Below are 22,573 nucleotides of genomic sequence, written 5' to 3' on the forward strand. Positions count from 1 at the left end.
CCTTCCAGCTCAGGGGGCTGAATACCCTGAGGATAACTGGTCTGACTATTAAATCCAGGCACTTGTTGAGCAAGTGAAGTATTAGCAGCCAAGTGCCCACAAACACTGTGAAGAAGCATCTTCTTCAGTGTTTTCAGATGCCCCCGTGCTCCCTTTGGTACGTGTCCCATTGAAAGGGCCCAAGAAAAAGCAACTCTCCATTCATTTGCTCTGTGCCACTTCTGATTTTGCAGCTTTCCCACCCAGGCACTTGTTGAGCAAGTGAAGTATTAGCAGCCAAGTGCCCACAAACACTGTGAAGAAGCATCTTCTTCAGTGTTTTCAAATGCCCCCGTGCTCCCTTTGGTACATGTCCCATTGAAAGGGCCCAAGAAAAAGCAACTCTCCATTCATTTGCTCTGTGCCACTTCTGATTTTGCAGCTTTCCCACATCCTCCTCCGCTATCCAGGCTCCAGGCGCTCTCTCCGCTGAGCACTTCCCCATGCAGGAGCCCTTTTGTACCCTCCATTACCCCCACTGCCCTCCTCTGAACTGTTTCCAACTCTAAGTCATCATTTTTGAGACTGAGGTCCAGGAGCTACACAGCGTAGTTCAGGGTGTAGGCAGCCACAGCAATGTCTTTGCCTTTATTCTCAGCTCCTTTCCCAATAAATCCCTGTGGTTTTGTCGCCTTTTCAATTGCCAGAGATAATGTTTTCAGAAGCTGCCCACGACGAGCCACTGTAACACCAATCCCCAACTCCCCACGCAGGGGACAGAGTTTCATAAAGAAAAGGATGGACATCAGCAGAGAGATCAGTGGGGCACGTATGACCCTACATCAAACGTGTGTCAACCATAACAATACTTCTACATTTAAAGTACCAAACGCCTACGAAGTAATGCCAACAGAGAAACCTGCACGTGTGTTTAACTCTGAGAGCCACAGACCCTTCCAGGTGATTATCAAGAGCATTTGTACAATGGGCTTTTCATGCTCTTCAGTCGACATTATCAGACATGCTTTACAATCTTTTCTATTTACATGATTCACATTTACCAAGAGCTAAATGCTTTCAATGAGAATAATCTACTACACGCTGCTCATTTAGAATAAAGTTCTCCTTTTTCCTTTACAGTAATGCTTTCCAGGAATGAAAGCAGCCGGTCCCAAAATGCCCCAGGACTTACTCTTAACTGGAACTGAAATATGGAAATCCAGGAAAAGTATCTCATGTGCACTTCGTGAGATGTGCTCTTAAGCCAGAAAAAGTCAGCAGAAGCAATATCATTCCCTCATTGCAATGCCCGGAGATCTTCAGCCTTGGGCCAGGTCTCCTGCAGCTGTAAAAAAATATTGCTCTTCTCCCTCCATAAACCTACGTGAATTTACACCAGCCGGATAAGTACAACTGAATACAAGCTCTACCAGATATAACTATTCATTTATCTACAGTTCAAATAATGTACCTAGGTGTGTATATCTGCTTGAAGAGCACGTACTGTGCAGTACTTCAAATGTTGCTATAAAACAAGGAGTTTTATGAATACCTGTTGTTTAGTTAATCATCGATTTATTTCTGAAACCTGCATGCTGGAAGTCAGATCAACTTCAGGAGAAAAAGGAAGAGAGATACAATTTCATGAGAAGATAAAAAAAGAGGATTATTGTATATTACCATTATAGTTCCTCCTTCAGATGTTTCAATGTCTAAAGAAATTTAAAGCGCTCTCTGTATTTTCCTCCCTCCTCCATAGCGATGACTGCCTTTAGATATATACACCAGTTACAGTAATATAACCGAAAATGATGACATGCCATAGGTATTTTATTATGCATTCAGTTTTTTAGGACTTGGGTTATAACCACATCGCAGAAGCCTCGTCAGTAAAGCTGAGAGAACTTCTGCAAAGATAGCAAAACCGACAATTTCCCATTTCATATCACATTTTCAAAAGCACTGAACATATCTCCCTCTTAAACATTACAGGTCTTCTAAATTTGATACCAATAAACACATTTTTCCCTTTATACATGTCACAGAAAGAGCCAAGCAAATCCGTTAAACGTGCAGACTGCTACACCATGAACAAGGCATTCCCCCAGACCAAATGAAATCAAAGCAGCCCAGGCACATGCTTCCCCAGGGTGCTCAGTTTTTAGGTAGATAGATCTCAATTTTATTGTTCAGAAAGACGCTGGGAGGAGGGGAGGAGAGGAGCGATTCGGTGTCTAAGTGTTCCTCGCAAAAAAAATGAAAATACAGTTGCTGTAGATTATTATAAGACAACAGAGATTTTAGAAACAAGAGGCACTTTCCAGCTGAAATCGAAGCAGCATGTACAGCCAAGTTCCCGGGCCTGATGTGTAAATCTCTACCAAGAGGAGCAGCTTTTGGAGGCACAAATGAGACAGGCACACCTGCTCCATCTTCCACCCCTTCAATACACGTTTTTGTCAGAAGCATTTCCCTCGCAAGGGAGTTGGGGTCTTGCCCATGCAGTTCACAGCAGGACGCTCCTCACCTTCCTCCAGGGCACACGGCTCCTGTCCCCCTCAGTCACTGCCGGGAGTCCTGCCGGAGGCCACCCACAGCGGCCACCCTGCCCTCCACGGGGACACACTTCCATGTCACCAGGTCATTAAACCAACCACACACCAGAACAACAAAACCTGCTCCAGAAAGAGACTTCAAAATATGCTAAACCCATATTTGCCTCTGGTCCCTCACCTTGCCTGGGCAGAAAAAAAAAGGACACTTCGCTCACCAGAAATTCTCCTCCACGAGCTCCTCCTTATACTGGGGACCAGAGTCAACACTGGATGCAGCTTCAGTTACTGTTAATCTTATATGTTAGGAACAAAAATAAAATTAATGGTAGTTTCAGCTGAGGAGGTAACCACCCTGTTACTCTTCCTGAACGTTCTCCTTGTTTCATACAAATGATAATCCCTGAACAACTGTTCGCTCCTGTAATATAATCTAAATAGACAACATAACTCTTGTAAAAATGAGACGAAAGACATGACAAGACACTCTTTTGTGTATTTGACAAAAGCAGCAGATGATGTAACTGAACAGTTTTGAAAGGCTTTTAAAATGGTTCACTTGGCTGATTTTTAACTGTCAGCAAAAATTACCATTAAGATGTCCTGCTTAAAAAGGTCTGTATGCTGTTCCTGCAGCTTGTACAAATCTGAGTAACTGAGACCTCTGAGGTAGTGATCAGACAGGTTTGTTTTCTTAATAATTTTTATGTCTTCTGTATTTTAAAGCTTTTCATCCATGGCCTTAGAAGCACATGGAAATGCATTGTCAGACAAGATGGGGACCCTGCACGCAGACATGGGGCTTCAGCAAACCCTTGGCCAAGAGGTCAAGTCCAAGTAAAGCAGATATGGTCAGTAAGAGAGGCTATACATGCTCGTTATCAAAGTAAAGCAGTGGGGAAGCAATGCCACTGCTCTGACAGGATGGTGTGGGATGAATGGGCAGGCGAGGAGCAAGGCTGGGCAGGAAGCAGAGGCAGTGACCTACACCCTGGCACGTCAACAGCCCCAACGCTGGGCAGCAGTTCCTCCCTGTCTGGGCAGCAGAAACACAAGAAAACTACTGGGCACTTGGTGGCTGTGATGAGCTTGGACTAGAAATGTGGTTGCAACCCTCTGATAATGTAGGTAGCAAGAGCTGTGAAGGGGGTTGGGATGGACAATGTGGCTGGTCACCCTTTTGGGTGCTCTGGCAAAATCCGCTGCTCTCTGGGTCCCACGGCCACACACTGCCCCTTGCTCATGGCTTTGGGTACAGCTGCAGGAAGTCCTTGGTGAGAACAGAAGGGACTGGGGGCTGTCAGGATAGGTCTGTGCAAGAGCTGGCTGGAAGATCAGAAAACTGCATTTTTTTTCCAGCCCTGGGTTTTTCAAATTGTGTTGAAGGGAGACATCTGTGCTGGCCATTAAAGCAGGCGAGAGAGGAACCCCTGGGGCAGGCAGCATGTGTGTCATCTCCTGTGACTCACTACCTCTGAGCATCCACTGGAGATGCCACTGGAGCAAGCACAGATAAGGAGAAAACAAAGCTTGCCAAAATCCGAGTTCACCAGCACGGTGAGATGTTATGGGATCTGGAGCTGGCTGAGCAGAAACCAAAGCTACAGGAATGGGGTTTTATGTTCACAGCTGAAGCCCAGGCTCCTGATTCTGGAAAAATCCAATAAGGAACATGAGCTTTTTGCAGACCCACACCGAGTTTCAAGTACAAATGGCCAAAGCTAAGGTTTTGAATAGAAAACAGATGTAAATCTGCACATTTATATGGTTTTAAACCCAAAATCCCAGGAAGGAGAAAGAAAACATTTTACTTCTGGCTGCAAACTTTCTTTGCGTTTGTTTGTAATTCTACAGCTGCCAAGCCAACCAAATCAGACCAAACAGAGGGGCAACAGCTGAGCCTCAGCTGTGGTTTTAGATTTACTCTCCTGGAGCTCACGGCTGCTTGGAGGGGACTGGGAAGAGGGGGATGCGTCCTGCCAGCACAGGGGACCAAAGGAAAATCACAGAGGGATGTTTCAACCCGGGGATTTGGACCAATTCTTTCCATCAAGAGCTCCAGGGACAAAATGGGCAGGCACAGGGGGCACACAGAGCGCTTGGGGTTAACACAGACGCAGCTGTGCTACAGGACTCCATAAGCAAAAGGAGAATATCAACAGTTACCTTCCTTTGGTGGGTGGATCAACATCTCTGGATGGAAAAGACCATGTAGTAAGGAGTTTCTTTACCATTCACAATGCCTTTGCCAGCAATGTTAATGCTAGCTCTTAAACATTAAAGGTTACAGCACCTACCCACAGTCCTGGCTCATCATTTAATATCCAGCTTAGATCTTTCATTTGGAAAGCAAACAAAATGCATCCTCAGAAGCAAAGAAGCAATTATAAAAACACTGATATGCCCTTAGCACAATCAATACTTGAATGATGCCAAAGCAACAAATAATATAAAAGAGATATTGGAAGCAGGCTGCTGAGCTGAACAGGTCAGCAATGAGACTATTACCCTACCTTCTCCTGCAGACAGGTACCCACCTCCCGTGGTTTGGGAGATGTGCAGGACATGGATGTGCAAAGTGCTGGGCAAAGATCTGAAGCATTTAAGTGTTGACGTACCAGGAGCATCCCCAGTGCCTCTGCCCAAGAGCAAGGCACTTGGGAGGTGCTGCTTGACCTGGTGTCCTGGCTGCTGGCACCCTGGGGAGTGGGGAAGGGTGACAACACCGAGGATCATCTCCCTCCTACAGCGAGCACTTGGCAGGCCAACACGGGACATCCTTTTTTATCTATTGCTTTGGGTATTGCTATCACCTTGTGTCTTGGAAAAGCAGAGCTACAGACTTAAAACTCCTATTTCACATATTAAGTTAGATATATTTAGTCCAAATGTGAATTTATATCTAATTGTCTCTCTCCCCTTAACTCTGTTGCTTTGACAGAATGAAGTACCTTCTACAAAAATAAACTTGGGTTCTTTGTGCCTGAGGCAGATCTAGACAGTTATCTCCTCTATGGGATTACATATGAATTCTTCATTATAAACTGCATTATTTGCAGCACTTTCTACAGCACAAGGAAATTCCGATTTTCTTCCTCTTTTCAGTCCTAGCACTGAGCTTCAAGGCACAGATCTGATATTAAGGAACTGCGGTCAGCACAAAGCAGTATTTCTTAATAAAGTAAAAATGCAAAAGAAAGGGTGATCTTGGCTTGATTGATGCCATTTCATTTGCATATGCCCACTAGCAGTACTTTGGTTAATTAACATGTATTTTGTGTCTGTAGGTGAATATGAAATAATGGGTTTGCTATTGAAGCTTTAGGTATAAATTTATTCAATGAACAGGTTAGTTTACTTCCTGGTGTCTTCTCCCAGTATTTTCTGTGCAAGTAAGACATAATAACTCCTAGAAGGTGGTGACACATGACAAAATCCAAGAAGGATGCACTTGTATTTTAAAGCTAGATGAGTTAATTAGGTCATAAAATGGAAAAACTGTTTGGAGGGGGCAAGGGGGGGGAAGAAAGAGAAACAACACCTTCTTCCAGTGAAAAATTTTGTTTTGAAAATATTAACCCTTATGGCTCAAGTTCAGCTCTAGAGGCCTCAATGCAGAAAGGCACCTAAAAGCACTTACATTTAAGCAGATGCAATAGTGCCACATAAATTAAGACGACTGCCCGGGTGCTTGAAAGTTAAGTGCTCTGCTGGATCCCAGCCTGGGTAGTCAAAGGTGGAATTTCATTTTATTCTCTGATCTGCCTCACCAGCTTCCTGTACTGGCTGCCTCTAACCAGCTCAGGGAGAGACTGGATGCTAAAAATACTGCTAAAATCCTGAGTGCAGGAAAAAACCTAATATACGCTCTAGTTCCATGGTATCTAATACCTTAGTGGCTCAGTTTTTTGGCAAAGCCAAGGAAGTTTTGGTCAACCACCCAAACTCTTACAGAATTTGAGGATGGGATTTGGCTGGCAGCTTAATACCAGCACGAGGAGGCTGCCGAGGAGTCAGCCCGCGGTGTAGAGGTCAAGCTGCGACATTTTCCCTTGCCCTGGGACTCCTGGGAAAACCCTGAAGTCAAGGAGACAAATGAAAACTGTGTGCAGTGTTACTGGGGTTAACTACCTTTTATGCATTACGGCAGCGGTGCATCATAGCGATTAGATCATCTATGAGGCAATAGTCTTGCTCTGAATAAAAATGCACCACGGGGAAGCCAGAAAGTTCACTGCTGTGATAGCATTCACTTTACAGGGAGCTCCGACTGTGAATGCTGTTCAAAATGAGTCCCACAGAGCACCACCTCTGCAGTCCCTGTCGAGCATCACAAGGACACACTAGACTGAAGGATAAATGCACTGGGAAACATAAATCATGTCTAGTTATTTCCACTGTTATTCTCAGCGATGCACAGGGCAAGTCTCAAGTGATATCACATCAAGGGACATGCATTCAGTGCCAGGCTCCTGCTAGTCACAAAAGGAAAGAGGAGATTTTCCAGGATGGCTGAAGGAGATAAGTGATTAGTTCCCACTGAATTTTGCCGGGAATTTTCTCCTCCTTGTCACACTGAAGCCGTCACTCAAGTCTGACGGTACTGAAAGAGCTGTGGAAGAAGTGAGCCAACTAATTTGAGAAGACAACTGAACAAGCTGATACTTATCATCACTGCTATTAATACTGGTTGAGTCCAAAGACACCAACAACTTTTCTGAACACATAAGACGATGCAACTCCTACCCCAATCAAGTTTCACGTATATTAAAATGAGCTCAAGTACATAGGATTTGTTCAGATCGAAGTAAGCCATGGGCTGGACACAGCATGATCTGCCAGAGGCAGAGATCTTCCAGGGCCTTCTGCAAAGCTTCAGAGCTGGGCATGAATGCGTACCAAGTGTTAACATCCTTATTAAGTGTTTTACATCTGCTTTGTACTCACCGCATGCTGGAGCTTGTGACAGCACAACGGCAAATCATGCCCAGTAACACTGAAAAGCAAAAGGTCAGGAGGCAGGTGACTGGCATACAAACATGCTGGACTGAATTTCTTAGAGGAACGGGTGACTGTAACATGGCACAATCCATCAAACCTGGCCATAAGCTGACATAAAAGAAAGCGCTATAAAGCAATCCCAAGGAGTAGGATACCGGTCTCAAAAGGATTTGGATGTTCAAGGGGGCGTCCAGGAGGTGATGCAGGGTCTTCCAGCAAAACTGTGATGCTTGAAGGGCACGTGCAGGAGGCAGGGTAGAAAAGTCTTCCTTAATTTGGGAGTGAAGCTGGCCTCGCTACAGGGCTGGGACAATATTTGATCAGGAATACTATTATTGTTACTACAATTTTCTGCTGACTCGGCAGAGCTGGGATGGACATACACAGGGAAATGCAGATGGTCTCTGTTTCTTGCCATCAGCCATCAGGCTGTCAGCTGCCTTTTGGCTGCGTTCTGTATTGGTGAGGAGTTCAGACGAAAAAGAAATACAGCTTGAACAGTCCTCAGAGCCAAGGCTGCGATTGCAGGCAGGGGCTCTCGGAAAACAGTGTTTTCGTTTGTAAAAATGAACAGGTTTGACCTGAAAGTCCTTGAGAGAGGATGACTGCAAAGCCTTACAGAGACACTGAACACACTAAAAGCTGGTTGGGAATTTCTAACTACAAGCTTTTTTGGTTGAAAATCACAGGAGTGTAACGGCATTGATTACATTTTCATCAGGAACAATCCTCGGGCCTAGAAGAAATCTGTAGTCAATGAAGAGAGTGTCTTATCCTTGAAAAAATCCAACGCTCAGTGATTATGAGACAGGACCACTCCGAGGTCTGAGGCTACCACCCTGTCTGAGTCACCGGAGGCCGGCGAGAGTTATAAACTCAGCTTTGTGACTCTGGATGAGGTAAGGAAGAGATCTGTGTGTCCCACAGCCCCAGCAAGTGCATCACAAGTTAGTCTTCTCATAAGAAAGGACAGATGAAAAGACAAAAAAATAACCTTGCCTTTGCAGTCATGATGAACAGGGAGCTTTCTGAAAGCTTTATGAATATAATGGGATGAAAAAAACCTCATTTCTCATCTCAGTTTATTATAAGCCTCATTTATTGGTGTGTAATTTCATGTCAAATTTTCTTGGCATTTCCCAAGCGTGCTTTTTGTAAGAAGACAAAGTTCAGTTTGGCTTGGATTTGGGTTTTTAGGAAGACACAAGCCTGTTTTTTGTTTTATAGGGTAATTTATATCCCAGACATCATAGGCACATGCACAGAGTAAATGTGCTGCTGCTCACCTTGTATAGTGGTGAGTGAAAGGAGAAAGCAAATTTCAGAGAATTATTGTTTCAGACACCCAGAAATACTTTAAAGGACAGTTGTCCTCCAGGGAGTGATGTTATAAAACCAGCTTTCAGGAGGCCTAACTTTGCTACATCTCAGCAATTCCTGACCGAATTGCAGCCAACAGGCACTCAGAGAGCCGGGACTGCTCTGGCTCATGCATCATCCCCACATTAACGAGTGCTCAGTGCTGGAAACGTGACCATGGCCCAGGCAATGGGGGATGGGAAGGGATGTCCCAGGGCTGCTTCCACTCAGCAGGGCCCAGAGGGCTAATAAAGAAGCAAACCAACGTGCCTTGCAGTACAGAGGGGAATATGTCAGTTGGAACGATATGGGAATCCTTCTTCAGCTGCTCATACCCATTGCTGCTGTTTAAGAGGACTTAAGTAATTTATTTCCCTGCAAGAACATGGAGGGTGAGAGCCAAAGCACGGCTGTGCCAAGCCTGCTGGCATCACCCATGCCAACTCCTTCGCCTCCCAGACACACCAGCCTATGGTGAATGTCAGCACAACAAACCTCTGGCCCACACAGTCCTTAAAATGCCTGCTGATGTACCCCAAAGATGCAACCGGGATCCCACATTTCAGTGCACCCCGACACCCCTGCCCAGCCAGCCAGCAAAGAAATGTCTCCTGCTGCGGGAAAGTCTGTTGAGTCTTCTCCACAACAGCAAGGGCTGGCTGGATGAGATGCATAGGATGGCACCGCAGGTATCTCTGGGGTTGGAGATGAAAGCAAACTGTTGCCTGACCATCAAAGCCAGGGCTGCCAAGATAACCTGAATCTGCCTAGCAAACACCTTCACCAGAGCCCAGAATGGCGCAGATGTCAGAGCAGAGCATGCATCGGCAGCAGGTGCTACATATCTGCCGCATTTCATCCCAACAGCCATAATACAAAACATGGATGGTGAGGCACGCTGAGCCCCTGCCCCAACCCCACGCCTAGTGGGGTTCAGGCATTTCCACATAAAATATTGAGGGAACATGGCCAGGAACGGATGCGCCCCTGAGCAACAAGCAGGAAAGGGTGATAATGCGGAGACTCAGGGTGCCTCCTTTGGCACATCTTTCTCCATGGAGGATGGAGAGCTGGAAGCCCAGGAGAAGTTAAAGGGCTTATGGAATGGGTCTCATGCCCAAGAAACACAGCATGTGATAGAAAAAATAAATCAACCTGTCTTGGGGATACTGGCAGCGTCTTTAATGCACACAGCCTGGATGTGGGCAGGGGTGTGAGCACCTGTGCTTGAGGTGCCCCTGAACAACCTCACCGGACAATGTCAGTATGGTCCAAATCCTATAGCAGTGGAAACTCAAATTCAAATTTCCACAAAATTCAGTGGAAAGAGCAACATGGGAACGGCGCTGTTCAACAGGAGCAGAGTTAGGCCAAACACGAGTGCTGTAGAACCTCTCTCAGGATTTAGGCTCCACTTTCTAAAAACCATTGGTGAGAAGCACAAATAAACCAAACCTTGCTTAATCTCTACGAACCTGCATGGCCACCTGCCCTTGCTCTCCACAGCCCCTTTAGCTATGGAGATGCTGTGGCTGCTCTCCACATCTGGCTTTCTCCACCCGGGCCCCGAGCCCAGGGTGGACTCCAACTATGGTCCAGCGTGTTAAACCAACATCTGGCAGATCCCTAACCACTGCTTGCCAGAGGCACCGATCCTGTGAAAAATCAGTAAAAAGCTGACACCCGCCAGAGTTTCAAGTGAAGAGAAGGCATGGCTGAGTCCCAAAATGGATTTCTTCACCCGCCAGTGGATCTCAACCACAACACACGGCCTACTGCATGGCAAGAGTTATCACGTTTCCCAACAAAGATGATCAGTGTCTTCCCGGCATAAAAATCAACTTGTCAGTAAAAACATTAGAATCCAGTGGGGTGAAAATAGCGGTCCCTTCCCCCCGCCCTCTACCTGTCCCCATCTGTCAGCAAGTAACAGGCAGGGATGACAAATCATTTTCTATCAAGAGAAAAGAGAGAGACAGGAGCTCTGCGGCTGCCTGCCTGCAATTTCCTTTCCCGAGGAGGGATAGCTATAAACCACCCAAGCACTGCGGCGGTAAGAGCAGAGCTGCTCTCCGGCTCCCAACGCAGAGGTTATAGCCTGTTTCGAGAATAATCAAAATATGGCTCCATTTCCATGGAGGCGGTTGTGATGAAAAGCATTTTATCAGTTTGGAAAACTACACTGGAGCTTCTTATAAAGTATCTTCAAGCACCTACAGTAAATACTGAGCTGACAACTAAAATGCCAAATATAGGATCTGAATTCATACTTGTACTGATTCCTGCTCTTAAAATAAATGCTGGCAGTGATTGGGTATTGTTCAGTGGTGGAAATATTTCTTCCAACCACACAACAATCACTCTGAAGAGCAAAATTGACTTCTCTAACAGGGATACAGGTACAAATAAACAGACTCTGGCTGTACACAAAGGTAATGTATTACTGGTGTATCACTATTTCTAAAGCTGTATTTCTAAGACCTTTCCCAAGGTCAGTCCTACTCTGCCTCTTATTTTGTTCCAAGCAAACTTGATTTTTATTTGGAAACAGCCTTAAGCCCCAATTTCTAAGTGGATTTTGGTGCCTGATAAAATACTTTTTAAAAGCTGGTCTTGAGTTTATATTGTTGGCAGATTTGGGTTGTGGGGGGTTTTGGGGGGTTTTTTTTTTTCTTTTGTTTCCTAAACTGCAGTATTCTCTATTCTCTTGGCAAGCCACAGGCAGGTCTGTGATAGCCTGCATCAAACCTAGTTTTGGGGGGTTTTTGTTTTTTTTTTTTCTTTTGTTTCCTAAACTGCAGTATTCTCTGGGCTCTTGGCAAGCCACAGGCAGGTCTGTGATAGCCTGCATCAAACCTACTGCTGCTATGGCTGCTCCACGCTACGGGGAGGTTTTTTGTGCCTGGAGATAGAGGAGGCAGATGTGATCCATCACGTCCATGCAGCTTCATCCTGCGGATCAGGCTGGGCTGTAACTTCAATGTCTGTTAAATAATACTTCCCCGGCCTTTAGTGGTTCCCCGTTACTTTTACCAAGGTTTAGCCCCCAACTTTTCAAACTGGGTCTTGCTCTAACTCCAAAGTTTCTTTCCCTGATAGGTGAGCCCAGAATTTCATCCCCTTCCCTTCTGCCAACAGCCCCTCTCGGGCATCCCCCACTGCTGGCACTGACTTCTGCATCATCTGCATCTGACCAACTTTGTGAAGGTTGCAGTTCCTCAGTATAAATTCTCAGAAATGTTAAAAGAGTGGATATTTGAACAGTACATACTCCCCAGATAATCAACTGGTATCTGGTAATTCTACCCCAAAGCCTTCAACTAGTCAAAGGCACGTTTCTCTCCTTCCTTGCAACTAGATGCACTGACACCTCCTGCAACCAACCACAAAATAAAGCTTGGGAGGCATCTCGCAGCAAAACCTATCTGTGCTCCTCCAAGTCCTTCCCTCAGACGTTCGGGCTGATTTGTTCCCACACTTCCCAAAAAAACCCCTTCACTGCCGCATGTGTAATTTCATGACTAATTCAGTCTCAGCAAAGCTAGGTGCAGACAGGGAAAAAAACCCTGCACATCATGAGAAACTTGATTCAACCTTAACTACTGCGTCTCAGTGAACCCTCACAAGCCTAATAAACCCTTATGAATAAATTACATGCTTTTCAGCTTCCTATTTTTCAAAGTGATAAAAAATGTAACAACGCGTCACCGCTGATCTCCCGGATCCCACCATGCGCCGCATCCGGCGAGCCTCAGCGCGCGCATCGCACAGCGGCTGGTGAAGCCAGCAGACATGACAGTCACTGGAGGAACGCTGTAATTCACGCCCAGGCGCTGATGGACAGGGTGGTTAAAAAGGGATTTCAGGTGCTGCCTACCGTCAGCTATCTCTGCCTGCACCCAGACTTTAATATATTAATCAGAAGAACTGAGAGAGAGAGACGTTTGAAGATGATCAAACAAAAAGCCCTGGCAAAACAACGTTTCGAATGACAGCAGTAACACACATCGCAGAGACAAAACGTGACACCTGATATTAGATGTCTGCACGTTTGGTTGACATTATAAAAATAAATTCCACCCTAACCAGGGATATTTTTACATTTTGATGACAGGCACTATTTAGATATTAGGTTCATGCAAGTAGAAACCTAGCCAAATATCCATCTAGCAATGGTATTTATTTGCTCCCCATTATGCTTGCGTCTATCGTTCTCCATTTTAGAGACGTGCGCAATGTCATATAAAGACACAGGGTATCCACACCAGAGCCTGTGTTCCCAGCTAGGCTGGGAAAGCAAGCCTGTGCTAGCCTATATTTTTCACAAAAAGAGAGGAAAAAAAAAGAAAACATCTTTCTCATGACTCATAGCCCTGCCCTGACATCCTTCCTCTGCTCCCACCCAGCACCCCATGGGGGGCATTTTCTGCCTCCCATAGGGCTGGATACAGGCTGCCCATCCCTCGCCTCAGACCCGACAAAGCCATGGATGCCGAAAGAACTGCTTGCTCTAAATACCCTCACTGTGTTCTTCTTAACAAAAAGATATAGCCATAATTTTATGGAAAATGTATGCAGGAAGAGAAGGATTTGATTTTCTGAGTGCAGAAAGAGTCAAGCCCCTTGTGGAATCTAAATATACTTATTTGATGGCTTTCCTTTTTTCCTTCCCTGACCCTCTCAACATTTCAGCATATGAATAATCGTACTCATATAAACAAAATGGGCTCCTTCATGGATGAAATGCACACAAGAGATTTGTACCATTAAAATGCTATTTAATCTATTTTAAGGGTTTCTGAAAGACTGAAGGGTACACAGGCATGGTACCCTCTGGGAGAGGATCAATGTCACTGCCAGTGCAATGAGGTTACTTATGTGCCTAAGTGGCTGCAGGATGAGAGTCTGATTATTAAAGAAACCCCCACTAAAACCAATATGCTCAATCCCTCGTTGTGCCCATTTGATTTTCAAAGCTCCATATTCCCCGCCCTTACAGCTATGCACATGGATGCAACTCTGTCTGCTCCGTGCACACAACTGCTGGCTTGGCGGCACCAGAACTCTGTCCTGTTGAAGCTAGATGACAAATTTGGGGAAAAAAATCTGGGATATTAAGAGGATGTGCTGTGCTTTTCCTCTGGAAATAGTTTAAAAAGACCCAAACCAAACTTCTGACAATTTAACATTTATAGCAAAAAGTAGCTCGAGTCGGTCATTAAACCTCAAAGGGATCCCTGAATTATGCTTTTCTTAATGAATTCAATAATCGATTCTTACTACACAAATAAGGTGTGGGATGGATCAGCTAATAAGCATTCTCAGTTAATTGCCTTCTTCAAGTGACAATTTGTACAAATGATACCATCAAAGGAGTAATAATATCCTTATTGATTAAATTAATCTCTAAAAGACAACTCAAATAAGTTTAATTAGCAATGCACAACAGAAGCATAAAATATTCTGAAAACAACCTTGTAACCCATCCCCGACTTTGAAATCATGGCAACAGTCACACAATAGCCTTTTGCATCTTCATTCAAATAGACACGAACAATTTAATGGAGCATCTTTAGTGAATGTCTGTGACTAACCACGAAAACCCATGAAACCCTTCCCTGCAGAGAAAAAACGAGACATGCAGCAAAAGCAGTCTTCCCGCTTAGTCACACAGCCACTAAAAGCCAGGGCCACAAACAGTTTTAAAATACAATAAAAATTTTCAACAGAAGGAGCAGAGACGGTCAGAGAAGCCTCTGTGCCAAAATTCACACGTGGAGCTGGTGGGGACCCAGAGCAGCGTCAACACTTTCAAGCCACGGAAACTGGACACCAGGTTTATAAAATCAGAACAGAAACTTGTTTGGTACAACAAAGGGTTAAAAGAGTTGGCTCAAAGTTTGTTTGGAGAGAGCAGGTTATTCTTTCTGGGATGAACAGCAGGAGCTGGGCCCCGGTAGGGGGCCAGGCTGTGGTCCACAGCACCCGCACACTCCCCCGGATGAGCGGTGGGAGCTTGGAGCAATACTTGCTCTCCCTATTCCTACGGCAAGACCGAGCCCGGGTATGAGATGTCTCCACACACCAGCTTCACCGGCGTCGTCTGGTCACCAGCCGGGCATGAGGATGAGATTTCCACAAGCAGTCTGCTGGGGGGAGTTATTAATGCAGGAACAGATCAAATGTTTGGTCCTTGTGGCTGTCAACACAGTAAGAAAGACCTGGCTCTATTATAATTTGATTGCAAGGCACATTTTGGGGGTGGGGGGTGGGGGTGGGTGGAGAGAGAAAAAAAAAGCATGTTGAAAACCTCTGAGTTGAAATATTAGCCTAAACTGCCTTGCTTAGCAAACACTGCTCCGCTCTCTGCCAAGAAAAGGGGAATTAGACTCAATTCCGCCTTGGGAAGTGAAGTAGTGGACATCAGGGACAAGAGGAGCGAATGAGCACAACCTTCTGGAGACACTCCGGTGTGATAAAAGAAAATACAATAATACAGAGAACAGCATGTTCTCCTTTGTCACAGCCAAAGCTACCCCGCAAGCAACAGGAATTGCCTGGGGCAGCAACACGCCTAATGGCTTTATTATTATTATCTGAGCAATCCGAGGATGCTTCCCAGCACGTATGGGAGAGCAGTGAGCCCAGAGCCACCTTTGTGAATGTGAGTAACGGGGGTTTATTTTTTTAAGTGGCTCATGCAGGAGCTTTCTCATTTAGCTAACTGAATTCAGCCACTGAAAGAAACATATGGCCCATATATTTCAACACACATAGGTACAGTACGGCTTATTTTAGAATATTTGAAGCATATTAATAAGACAAGACTCTTGTACAGTGTATGGCCTTGGCCCTTCTAGGTTAGGACAGCCCAACCTTCTCAATTATTTATTTCATTTTGTTATTCAGGTTACTTGCACAGGCTAACTATATTATGGTAAAATTAAATGCTTTTGCCTGAAACACTGTAATTTTTCCATGTCCTTCTCATAGCCTCAATGGGTTTATTATCTCATTTTTGTTCTTTGAGTGTTTTCAGTAATACAAGAATATAATGTTTAAAAAATGCCACATGATTCTCAGAAAGATGATGGAATTTGCACCAGCATCAAAAGGAAAAGAAATACTTTCTGTATTTATTTTCATCCAAGAATCACTGAAACAAACCAGGAACCACCAAATCACTTTTCCAACTACAGATAGCCACTTATCAAGGAAAACGGCAAAACACCCACAAAAAGCCTAATAATTTTCTATTTGAGTTGATCCTTTAAAAAGATTTTATTAACAGAGAGTCCTACGTTACTGGTAATGTGATACGGCTGCTACAGACCCCAGCCATGGCAGGCTGCAAGCTCATGAGGAAGGGCTGGCAACCTCTGTACATCAGGACTATTAGAAACAGCTACACTCATCTGAGATCTGACATCTGCTTGAATTCATAACGAGACTGTTTCCTTACACATCCAACGACTAGCCTTGAATAAACTATTTATAACTGAAATCTTACTATGAAGTGGAAGTCAAATATCTGTCAAGCGCAGACACACCATCTCCAGGACAGCTCTCCGTATGAGCTACCTGACCTGCATACACAACGGCCAACGTGTATTAAATGGGACTGATGTGCCATGAGCTCTTGGTCGCTAAATAAGACACTTGCACATAGACTGATTTTTGGAGCTCAGGAATCTTTGAAAATCTACTTTCTACATAGTCTTACAAGGTGGATTTCCTAAGTATTTTGGCTCTCAAAACCACCAATATTTTTAAAACCTTGACCAGAACACAGAGCGTATGAGTGGGCAAACAGCAGGGAAACACATGGGTTGGAAATGCAAGCCTGAGAAAGTCACTTGGGGAAGAGAGGGATTATTTTTATCCAAAAGGATGTTTATCAGACAGCTCTTCTAAAAAGTTCAGCATGTGAAAAAGAAGAGGACATATGCTCATCGCTTGTCCCTGAGACATCTATCTTATTTTTCCAGTTAAGAAGCCAATCTTCCATGAAATCCCCCCAAAACCTAGCAGATGGGTTGAATTACAAATTGTGAGAACGCTAATTCCACAATGATATTATAAAAAAATCCCATAAACAAACAAATAAGGATAGCCACAAGAGAAACTTGGTTTAGAGCGGGATCTCTCTAGACCAAAGAAGTGAGCTGCATGATGATGTGCAATAATTACTTCATATGGAGAAGAGCTAAGTGGCATATTTAAAGCCTTTAATTTCTATTCCCTTGTTTAAGTGCGATTATTGCTCCCTGTAGCCAACAACAATAGATTTCTCCAGTTTCTTCTGATTTGCCAGCAAAGCAAATATCCTCTGGTAAATCTATGAACTGAACAATGATTTTTCATTTTTACAACAGCACAGTCAATTCAATTTTCCACTTATAAGTCTCAAGCCTCTCCCTATCAGCTTGTTAATGTACAAGTGCTGTACTCTAAAACATGCCTGAAAGAATCTCCATAGACTTTGCTATCCCAAGTTGCTTCTGAACATTGAATTCATTGCTTATGAAACACTTCACTGTATGTAAACACTTGAATCACTAAGCCACATCTAATATTGTACATAGTAATCAAGTGATGTTGTCACAGTGGATTCTGTAACGACGAATGTCTGCGTGGATGCATTGAGGCAGCTCTAAAAACACGGCTATCAGTGTTTCACTTTAAAAAGCAGGTTTTGCCTGTTTATGAACTTATTTTATTTGCAGATGCTAAATGCCTGTAAAATATTTTCAGGCTTTGTGTCTTCTCACATGAGTTCCACCAACCTCCCTAAGACTGTTCACATGACAAAAATGGCACTATATTTTTTTCTCTTATTTAAGATACCTGTAACTTACGGTAACGATGTGACAACGTGACCAGGGCCTGTATATGTCGGCATGCCATTTCATCTCAGTAGCTTTTTGCATCAGGTCAGGCAGATAAGCATCCAAGAAAGAAAAAATTGCACTCAACCCTAAAAGCAAGTCGTTTTCCCCCTTAAACTTAAATTAAAATGCTGTAAAACACATCAATGCTCAGTTCCCCTGAAGCATTCTAATAACTGTTTAAGCTAACTTTAATTTAAAGTGTTGCTTTGGGTTCCTTACATACTGTTAGGTGCAATTTTTCTTGCAAACGTGTCACAAACCTTGATGCCAAGTTCTATATTCTCCCCTCCGTACACATCCATCCCAGGATCGAGAAGCCCAATCTCTCCAAAGAACTTTCTGTGCACAACGAACGAGCAACCGATCATCGCCGGTGTCCTGTACAAAAAGAAAACCAACAGAAATGCACAATTATTGACATTTTCCAATTTTTAATGGACCAAGGGCTAATTTCTGCAAAGCTACCTCAGAGACTTTGCAGCAATGAGTGAACTCTGTGCCTTTGAAGACATTATTTTACCACTGCAATGAAATTGTCCAAAATTGAAGTTCATTTCACTGCGTAGACTGGAGAAAGAGTTCTCCTAGGATTAAACTACTGAAAAGCCTTCAGGTCTTGGCTCTGTCACAAACACCTTGGCGCATCTATGGGCAAGGGCACAAATTCTTGGGGTTTCCATTCCCCATTTGTGAAGGAAATATAATAATGACATTTCCTTTCTCTTACCTTCTTCTAGCATGTCTAGTAACAGAGTAGACTTCAGGACAGACACTAGTTTTTAGGGTGCCTTGGGAAATGAGGTTTCCGATTGGGATCTTTCCTACATATCACAAAGAAGTTGTTATCAACTAGCGACAACAAGGTAAACTACAAATTTTCAAAAGCAAATTCTTTAAAAACTCAAGACAACTGCTTGCAGAAACATCTGCTGTGTCATCTGCCCAGTTCCACCAATATCGACAGGGCTCCGGGTTAGAGATCAAGTTGTCACGTTCATCCTGTGAAACCTCGTGCCCTCCAGCTAACAGTGCTGCTCGGCTCCACCTCTGCAAGAGCAGCCAAGCACAGTGTCCGGTCAGGGAAAGAGATAAATGAGAGCAGTACTAACAGTAGTTACATCAATAGAATAGCAGAAAGATTGAGGAAAAACTCAGTGTCAAGGGTTAATTTATAATAACTATGCAATTTCGAGGAGGTAAGAGACGGTTGTGTTTACTAACAACCCTGGCCGCCATGTGCACATGCACCATCCCTCCCTCGTTACCTTGCAAAACGCTGGACCAGATCTCCATCTGATACAGCTCCCTGAGATGGGGATGCTGCTCTGATTCGCGCAAGCTGAGATCGCGTTTGGGAGTATTTTTTGAGTGGTTAAACACTTGTGACCCTCTCCATAAAATTACACTTTGCCACAGAGCACAGCACTGAACAAAACCGTATCATTATGCTCTTGCTGCTTGGGGATACACTAATCTGTTGTGGTTATGGTATGTGGAAAGTTTACCCGCTGGGATATTTTCTATACTAAAATAGAAATATAAAAACCATTCTCCCCTTTAACTTGCTTTTATTTGAATCCATGCTGTAAAGAAAAAAAACAAGGATCCACTTAGAGGGATCAGTAGGGAGGAGACAATTTTACAGCTAAGCCATGCCAAGGTACTGCCAGAGTCTGCTCTTATGGGGAGCTACAGGACCCCCGCTGCCCATCCTGAGCTCAAAGCTTCGAGCAGGGGGAAGCTCCACCATGCAGGATGGGATGGCCATTACCTCTGCAGCTCCTCGCCTGGGTCTAGGGGACACTCGGCTTGTGCTCCCTGGGGAAGACTTGCAGGGTGTTAACACCAGTGGTAGCCCGTGTATCTGCAAATCTCACACCACTTAGAAATGCCCATTCTCCAGAGGGAACCTGGTCTTGAGGTAGAAACGGGGCAACGGGATCATGTATTTTAATGGCAGCCCCAAAGTCCTGGCTTAAAACAGATTTCACGGCTTGTCCATGCTGTGGAGCACGTTCAAGGCTGAACTAAGCAGCTATGGCTTGCAGAGGAGGAACGCACGCTCAAATATACCCAGACACAGCTTACAGATAGCAAGGATCAGGCCCATACTCAACCTCTCCATCCACACCATGCAAAATGCCCATATCTGCCAGAGGAGCATCTGGGGTCCCCGATGCGCCCCAGGCAGCTGCAGGGCTCAATAGCCCCCATGGACCTTACAGCTCAGCTCTGCCGAAAGCCAGCCAAATTAATCTTTGTGAAACCCTTGAGCTCCTTGGATGAAGAGTTCTAGCCACTTAAGTATTATTATTTATAGACATTTTAATACTTCTAATAGACTGGTAGAACAGCTGAATGCTGCTGCCATCTTAAATTAGTAGAATTGGAATCCATCAGAGGGTTTTTTCAATAGATTTCTTCCCTGACAGCCAGCTAGGCCTTCCTTCCAGTAAGTGGTATAATGTTTCATGGTTTGCTGCCACTCTAGTACATAAGATTTCAATTTGTAGCAAGTTAACTGCCATTAGCAGAAACAATTCTTTCTGAAATGATAACCACGTTAGTGATGCCAAATCTAATAGCTCCATTACCTTAGATTACCTCCTGGAATTAAATAGACGGGTAAGTTGCTCTGGTTTTACACAGAGCATGAACAACCCAGTTCATCTCCTCCATGGGGAATAGGTGTGGGGGAGCACGGGAACCTTTGAATTCTCCAGCCAAAACCTGTTAGGTCTGCTAACTCAGAGATCAGTTAAATCCAGAAAAAAATCCAGGTGGAAGTTTCAGACAAATGAAACTGCATTTCTGATCCAATAATTTGGATCACTGGGATCTCACCACCAGATAAACAAGGTTTTCTGAACTGGAAGCCACTCAACAGTCATGCATGGGAGCTGTACCCTAAGAAAGCTTTTTTTCATCATTATTTTGCAACACGACTTCTCTTTATAGACCACAGAGTCACCGATCCTTTCCAAAATGCTCTTGGAAACAGCCTGATTGGGATTTTGTAACTTCACCTTCAAATTTTCCTCTTCTTCATTTTGCTGCACATTCTGTTTTCAACACACAATACCATGAAGCATGCAAAGCAGCACTCCCGAGTGGATCTGAGGTCCCTCAAGCAATACAAATTAAGTGCTACATTCTTCTTTGTAACAATGCCTCCATATTAAATAAATGAGGAATCAAGCGGCGCTCAACAATTTAAATAAAAACACCATTTGATTTTGTAGTAAATCCTTCAAAAAGGTGGACGTTTACAATAATAGATAGCCCATCCACAATGAAATAATGGCCTGCAGACAAAAAGCTGATAAAGCCTCTTGTTCCTCTGCCCCTTAATTAAAAGCATTAACACAGTTTGTTTTTAAAAATCACACAGCTCAGCTCAGCTAAATGCATTTTTATTTGTCCCGATAGCTATTCTTTCTTTAATGAGAAACGAAAAGCAGAATTTGGCAGAAAAGGATGAACAGAGACGTTTAGCACTTATTGGGTTTGTATCCAGAAATCCACAGCGTTATTTTCTTGCCATTATTTCAGTTGGCTCCTCTATACAATAAGTGATGAAAGGTCAAGCAGAGCAGTTTTTATGAAATATCCTCAGCATGAATCTCTAAGTAAAGATGAAGAAGATACAGGGAGAAACGTTTATCCTAGTCTATTAAGTTACTTTAATGGTCTTCCTTTCTTTAGTGCACAGTTACCATCTAATGATTAAAAAGTCTCAAGTAGATTGCTTCTTCAATTCAAGGAAATTAATTTTCCTGCACAATTAGATTTTGCTCCCAATTTTATACTAAAGCACAAATTATAAAATATGTAGGAAAAAAGATATTAAAAAAATAATTAGCAGTTGTACCGCTGAGCACAGGAAGGCTGAGAATATACTTTAAGAACTGCTGGGGTGTCCAGTTTCCATTAAACTGCTGTTGTTTTTAATAAACTTCCATCATGGAGTTGCTCTACCTTCAACAACACGTTCCCACTGCTTTACGAGACACAGCACCACATTTAGCACATCTGGGATGGTCCTTTACCTGCCCAGAAAGGGCAGGTAATTTGTCAGGCATTTGTCCCTCTCCCAGATTTGCCATCCGTAATGTAACATACCAAACTCAAACATCTTATTTTCCATTTTGAGATTTCAGACTTGTCCAAAACACACACAATTTGCCACCTCTGCGTTTCAGCTGGGGGTCACTGGCAGGAGCCAACATCTCAGCAGGAAACACTGGGAGGCTCTGAGCGTTATGGTCTAAATTTACCAAACTCATAATATGTAGAAAATTTCAGGTCGATTGTCAAATTTGGTCAAATTAAGCCTGTGGGTTTAAATAGTGGCCTATCAGTTATTTCCCTAACTATACCAGGGTAAGGGAGAACACCATCTTTATTTTTACATAGCACTCTATGATAAAACACTTGATTTTCTTTTGGCCATAGATGAAGTTAAGGACCCAATGTGCAAACAGAAACAACTGTCAGTGCTGTCACCTCTGTGCTTCTGCACTTGTGGCACAGCAAACACATTGCAGAATAAATAAAGACCAGGATGTGTAACACAGGTTTATAGCAAGAGAGATTAAATACAAGTATGTGGCATTGAGGATTGACCCCTCTGGTCATAAGTCAGGGTTAATCAGACCCTGCCCACAGGCAGCAGACCTCCATGGGGCAGAGACCATGCAGAAGAGAGACCTCCAGAGACCATGCAAAACCCTTCGCTCCGCTGGCGACAAGCTGTGTCCCTGGGGCTCGCGGACTGCTCGGCCTCGCGAC

The 22,573-nt window shown here is 44.0% G+C and overlaps 1 protein-coding gene across 1 annotated transcript in view; it reads right to left on the bottom strand.

Annotated features, from left to right (window-relative positions):
- Positions 1 to 22,573, bottom strand: part of WBSCR17 (Williams-Beuren syndrome chromosome region 17) — a 216,900-nt gene that overhangs the window by 60,510 nt on the left and 133,817 nt on the right. The window contains exon 6 of the mRNA XM_009276396.2: positions 18,043 to 18,160. Coding sequence (XP_009274671.1) covers positions 18,043 to 18,160 — 118 coding nt within the window. The remainder of the gene's footprint in view (positions 1 to 18,042; positions 18,161 to 22,573) is intronic.

This window comes from Aptenodytes forsteri, unplaced genomic scaffold, assembly GCF_000699145.1.
Source record: "Aptenodytes forsteri isolate BGI_AS27 unplaced genomic scaffold, ASM69914v1 Scaffold209, whole genome shotgun sequence".
In the NCBI taxonomy this organism is placed as follows: domain Eukaryota; kingdom Metazoa; phylum Chordata; class Aves; order Sphenisciformes; family Spheniscidae; genus Aptenodytes; species Aptenodytes forsteri.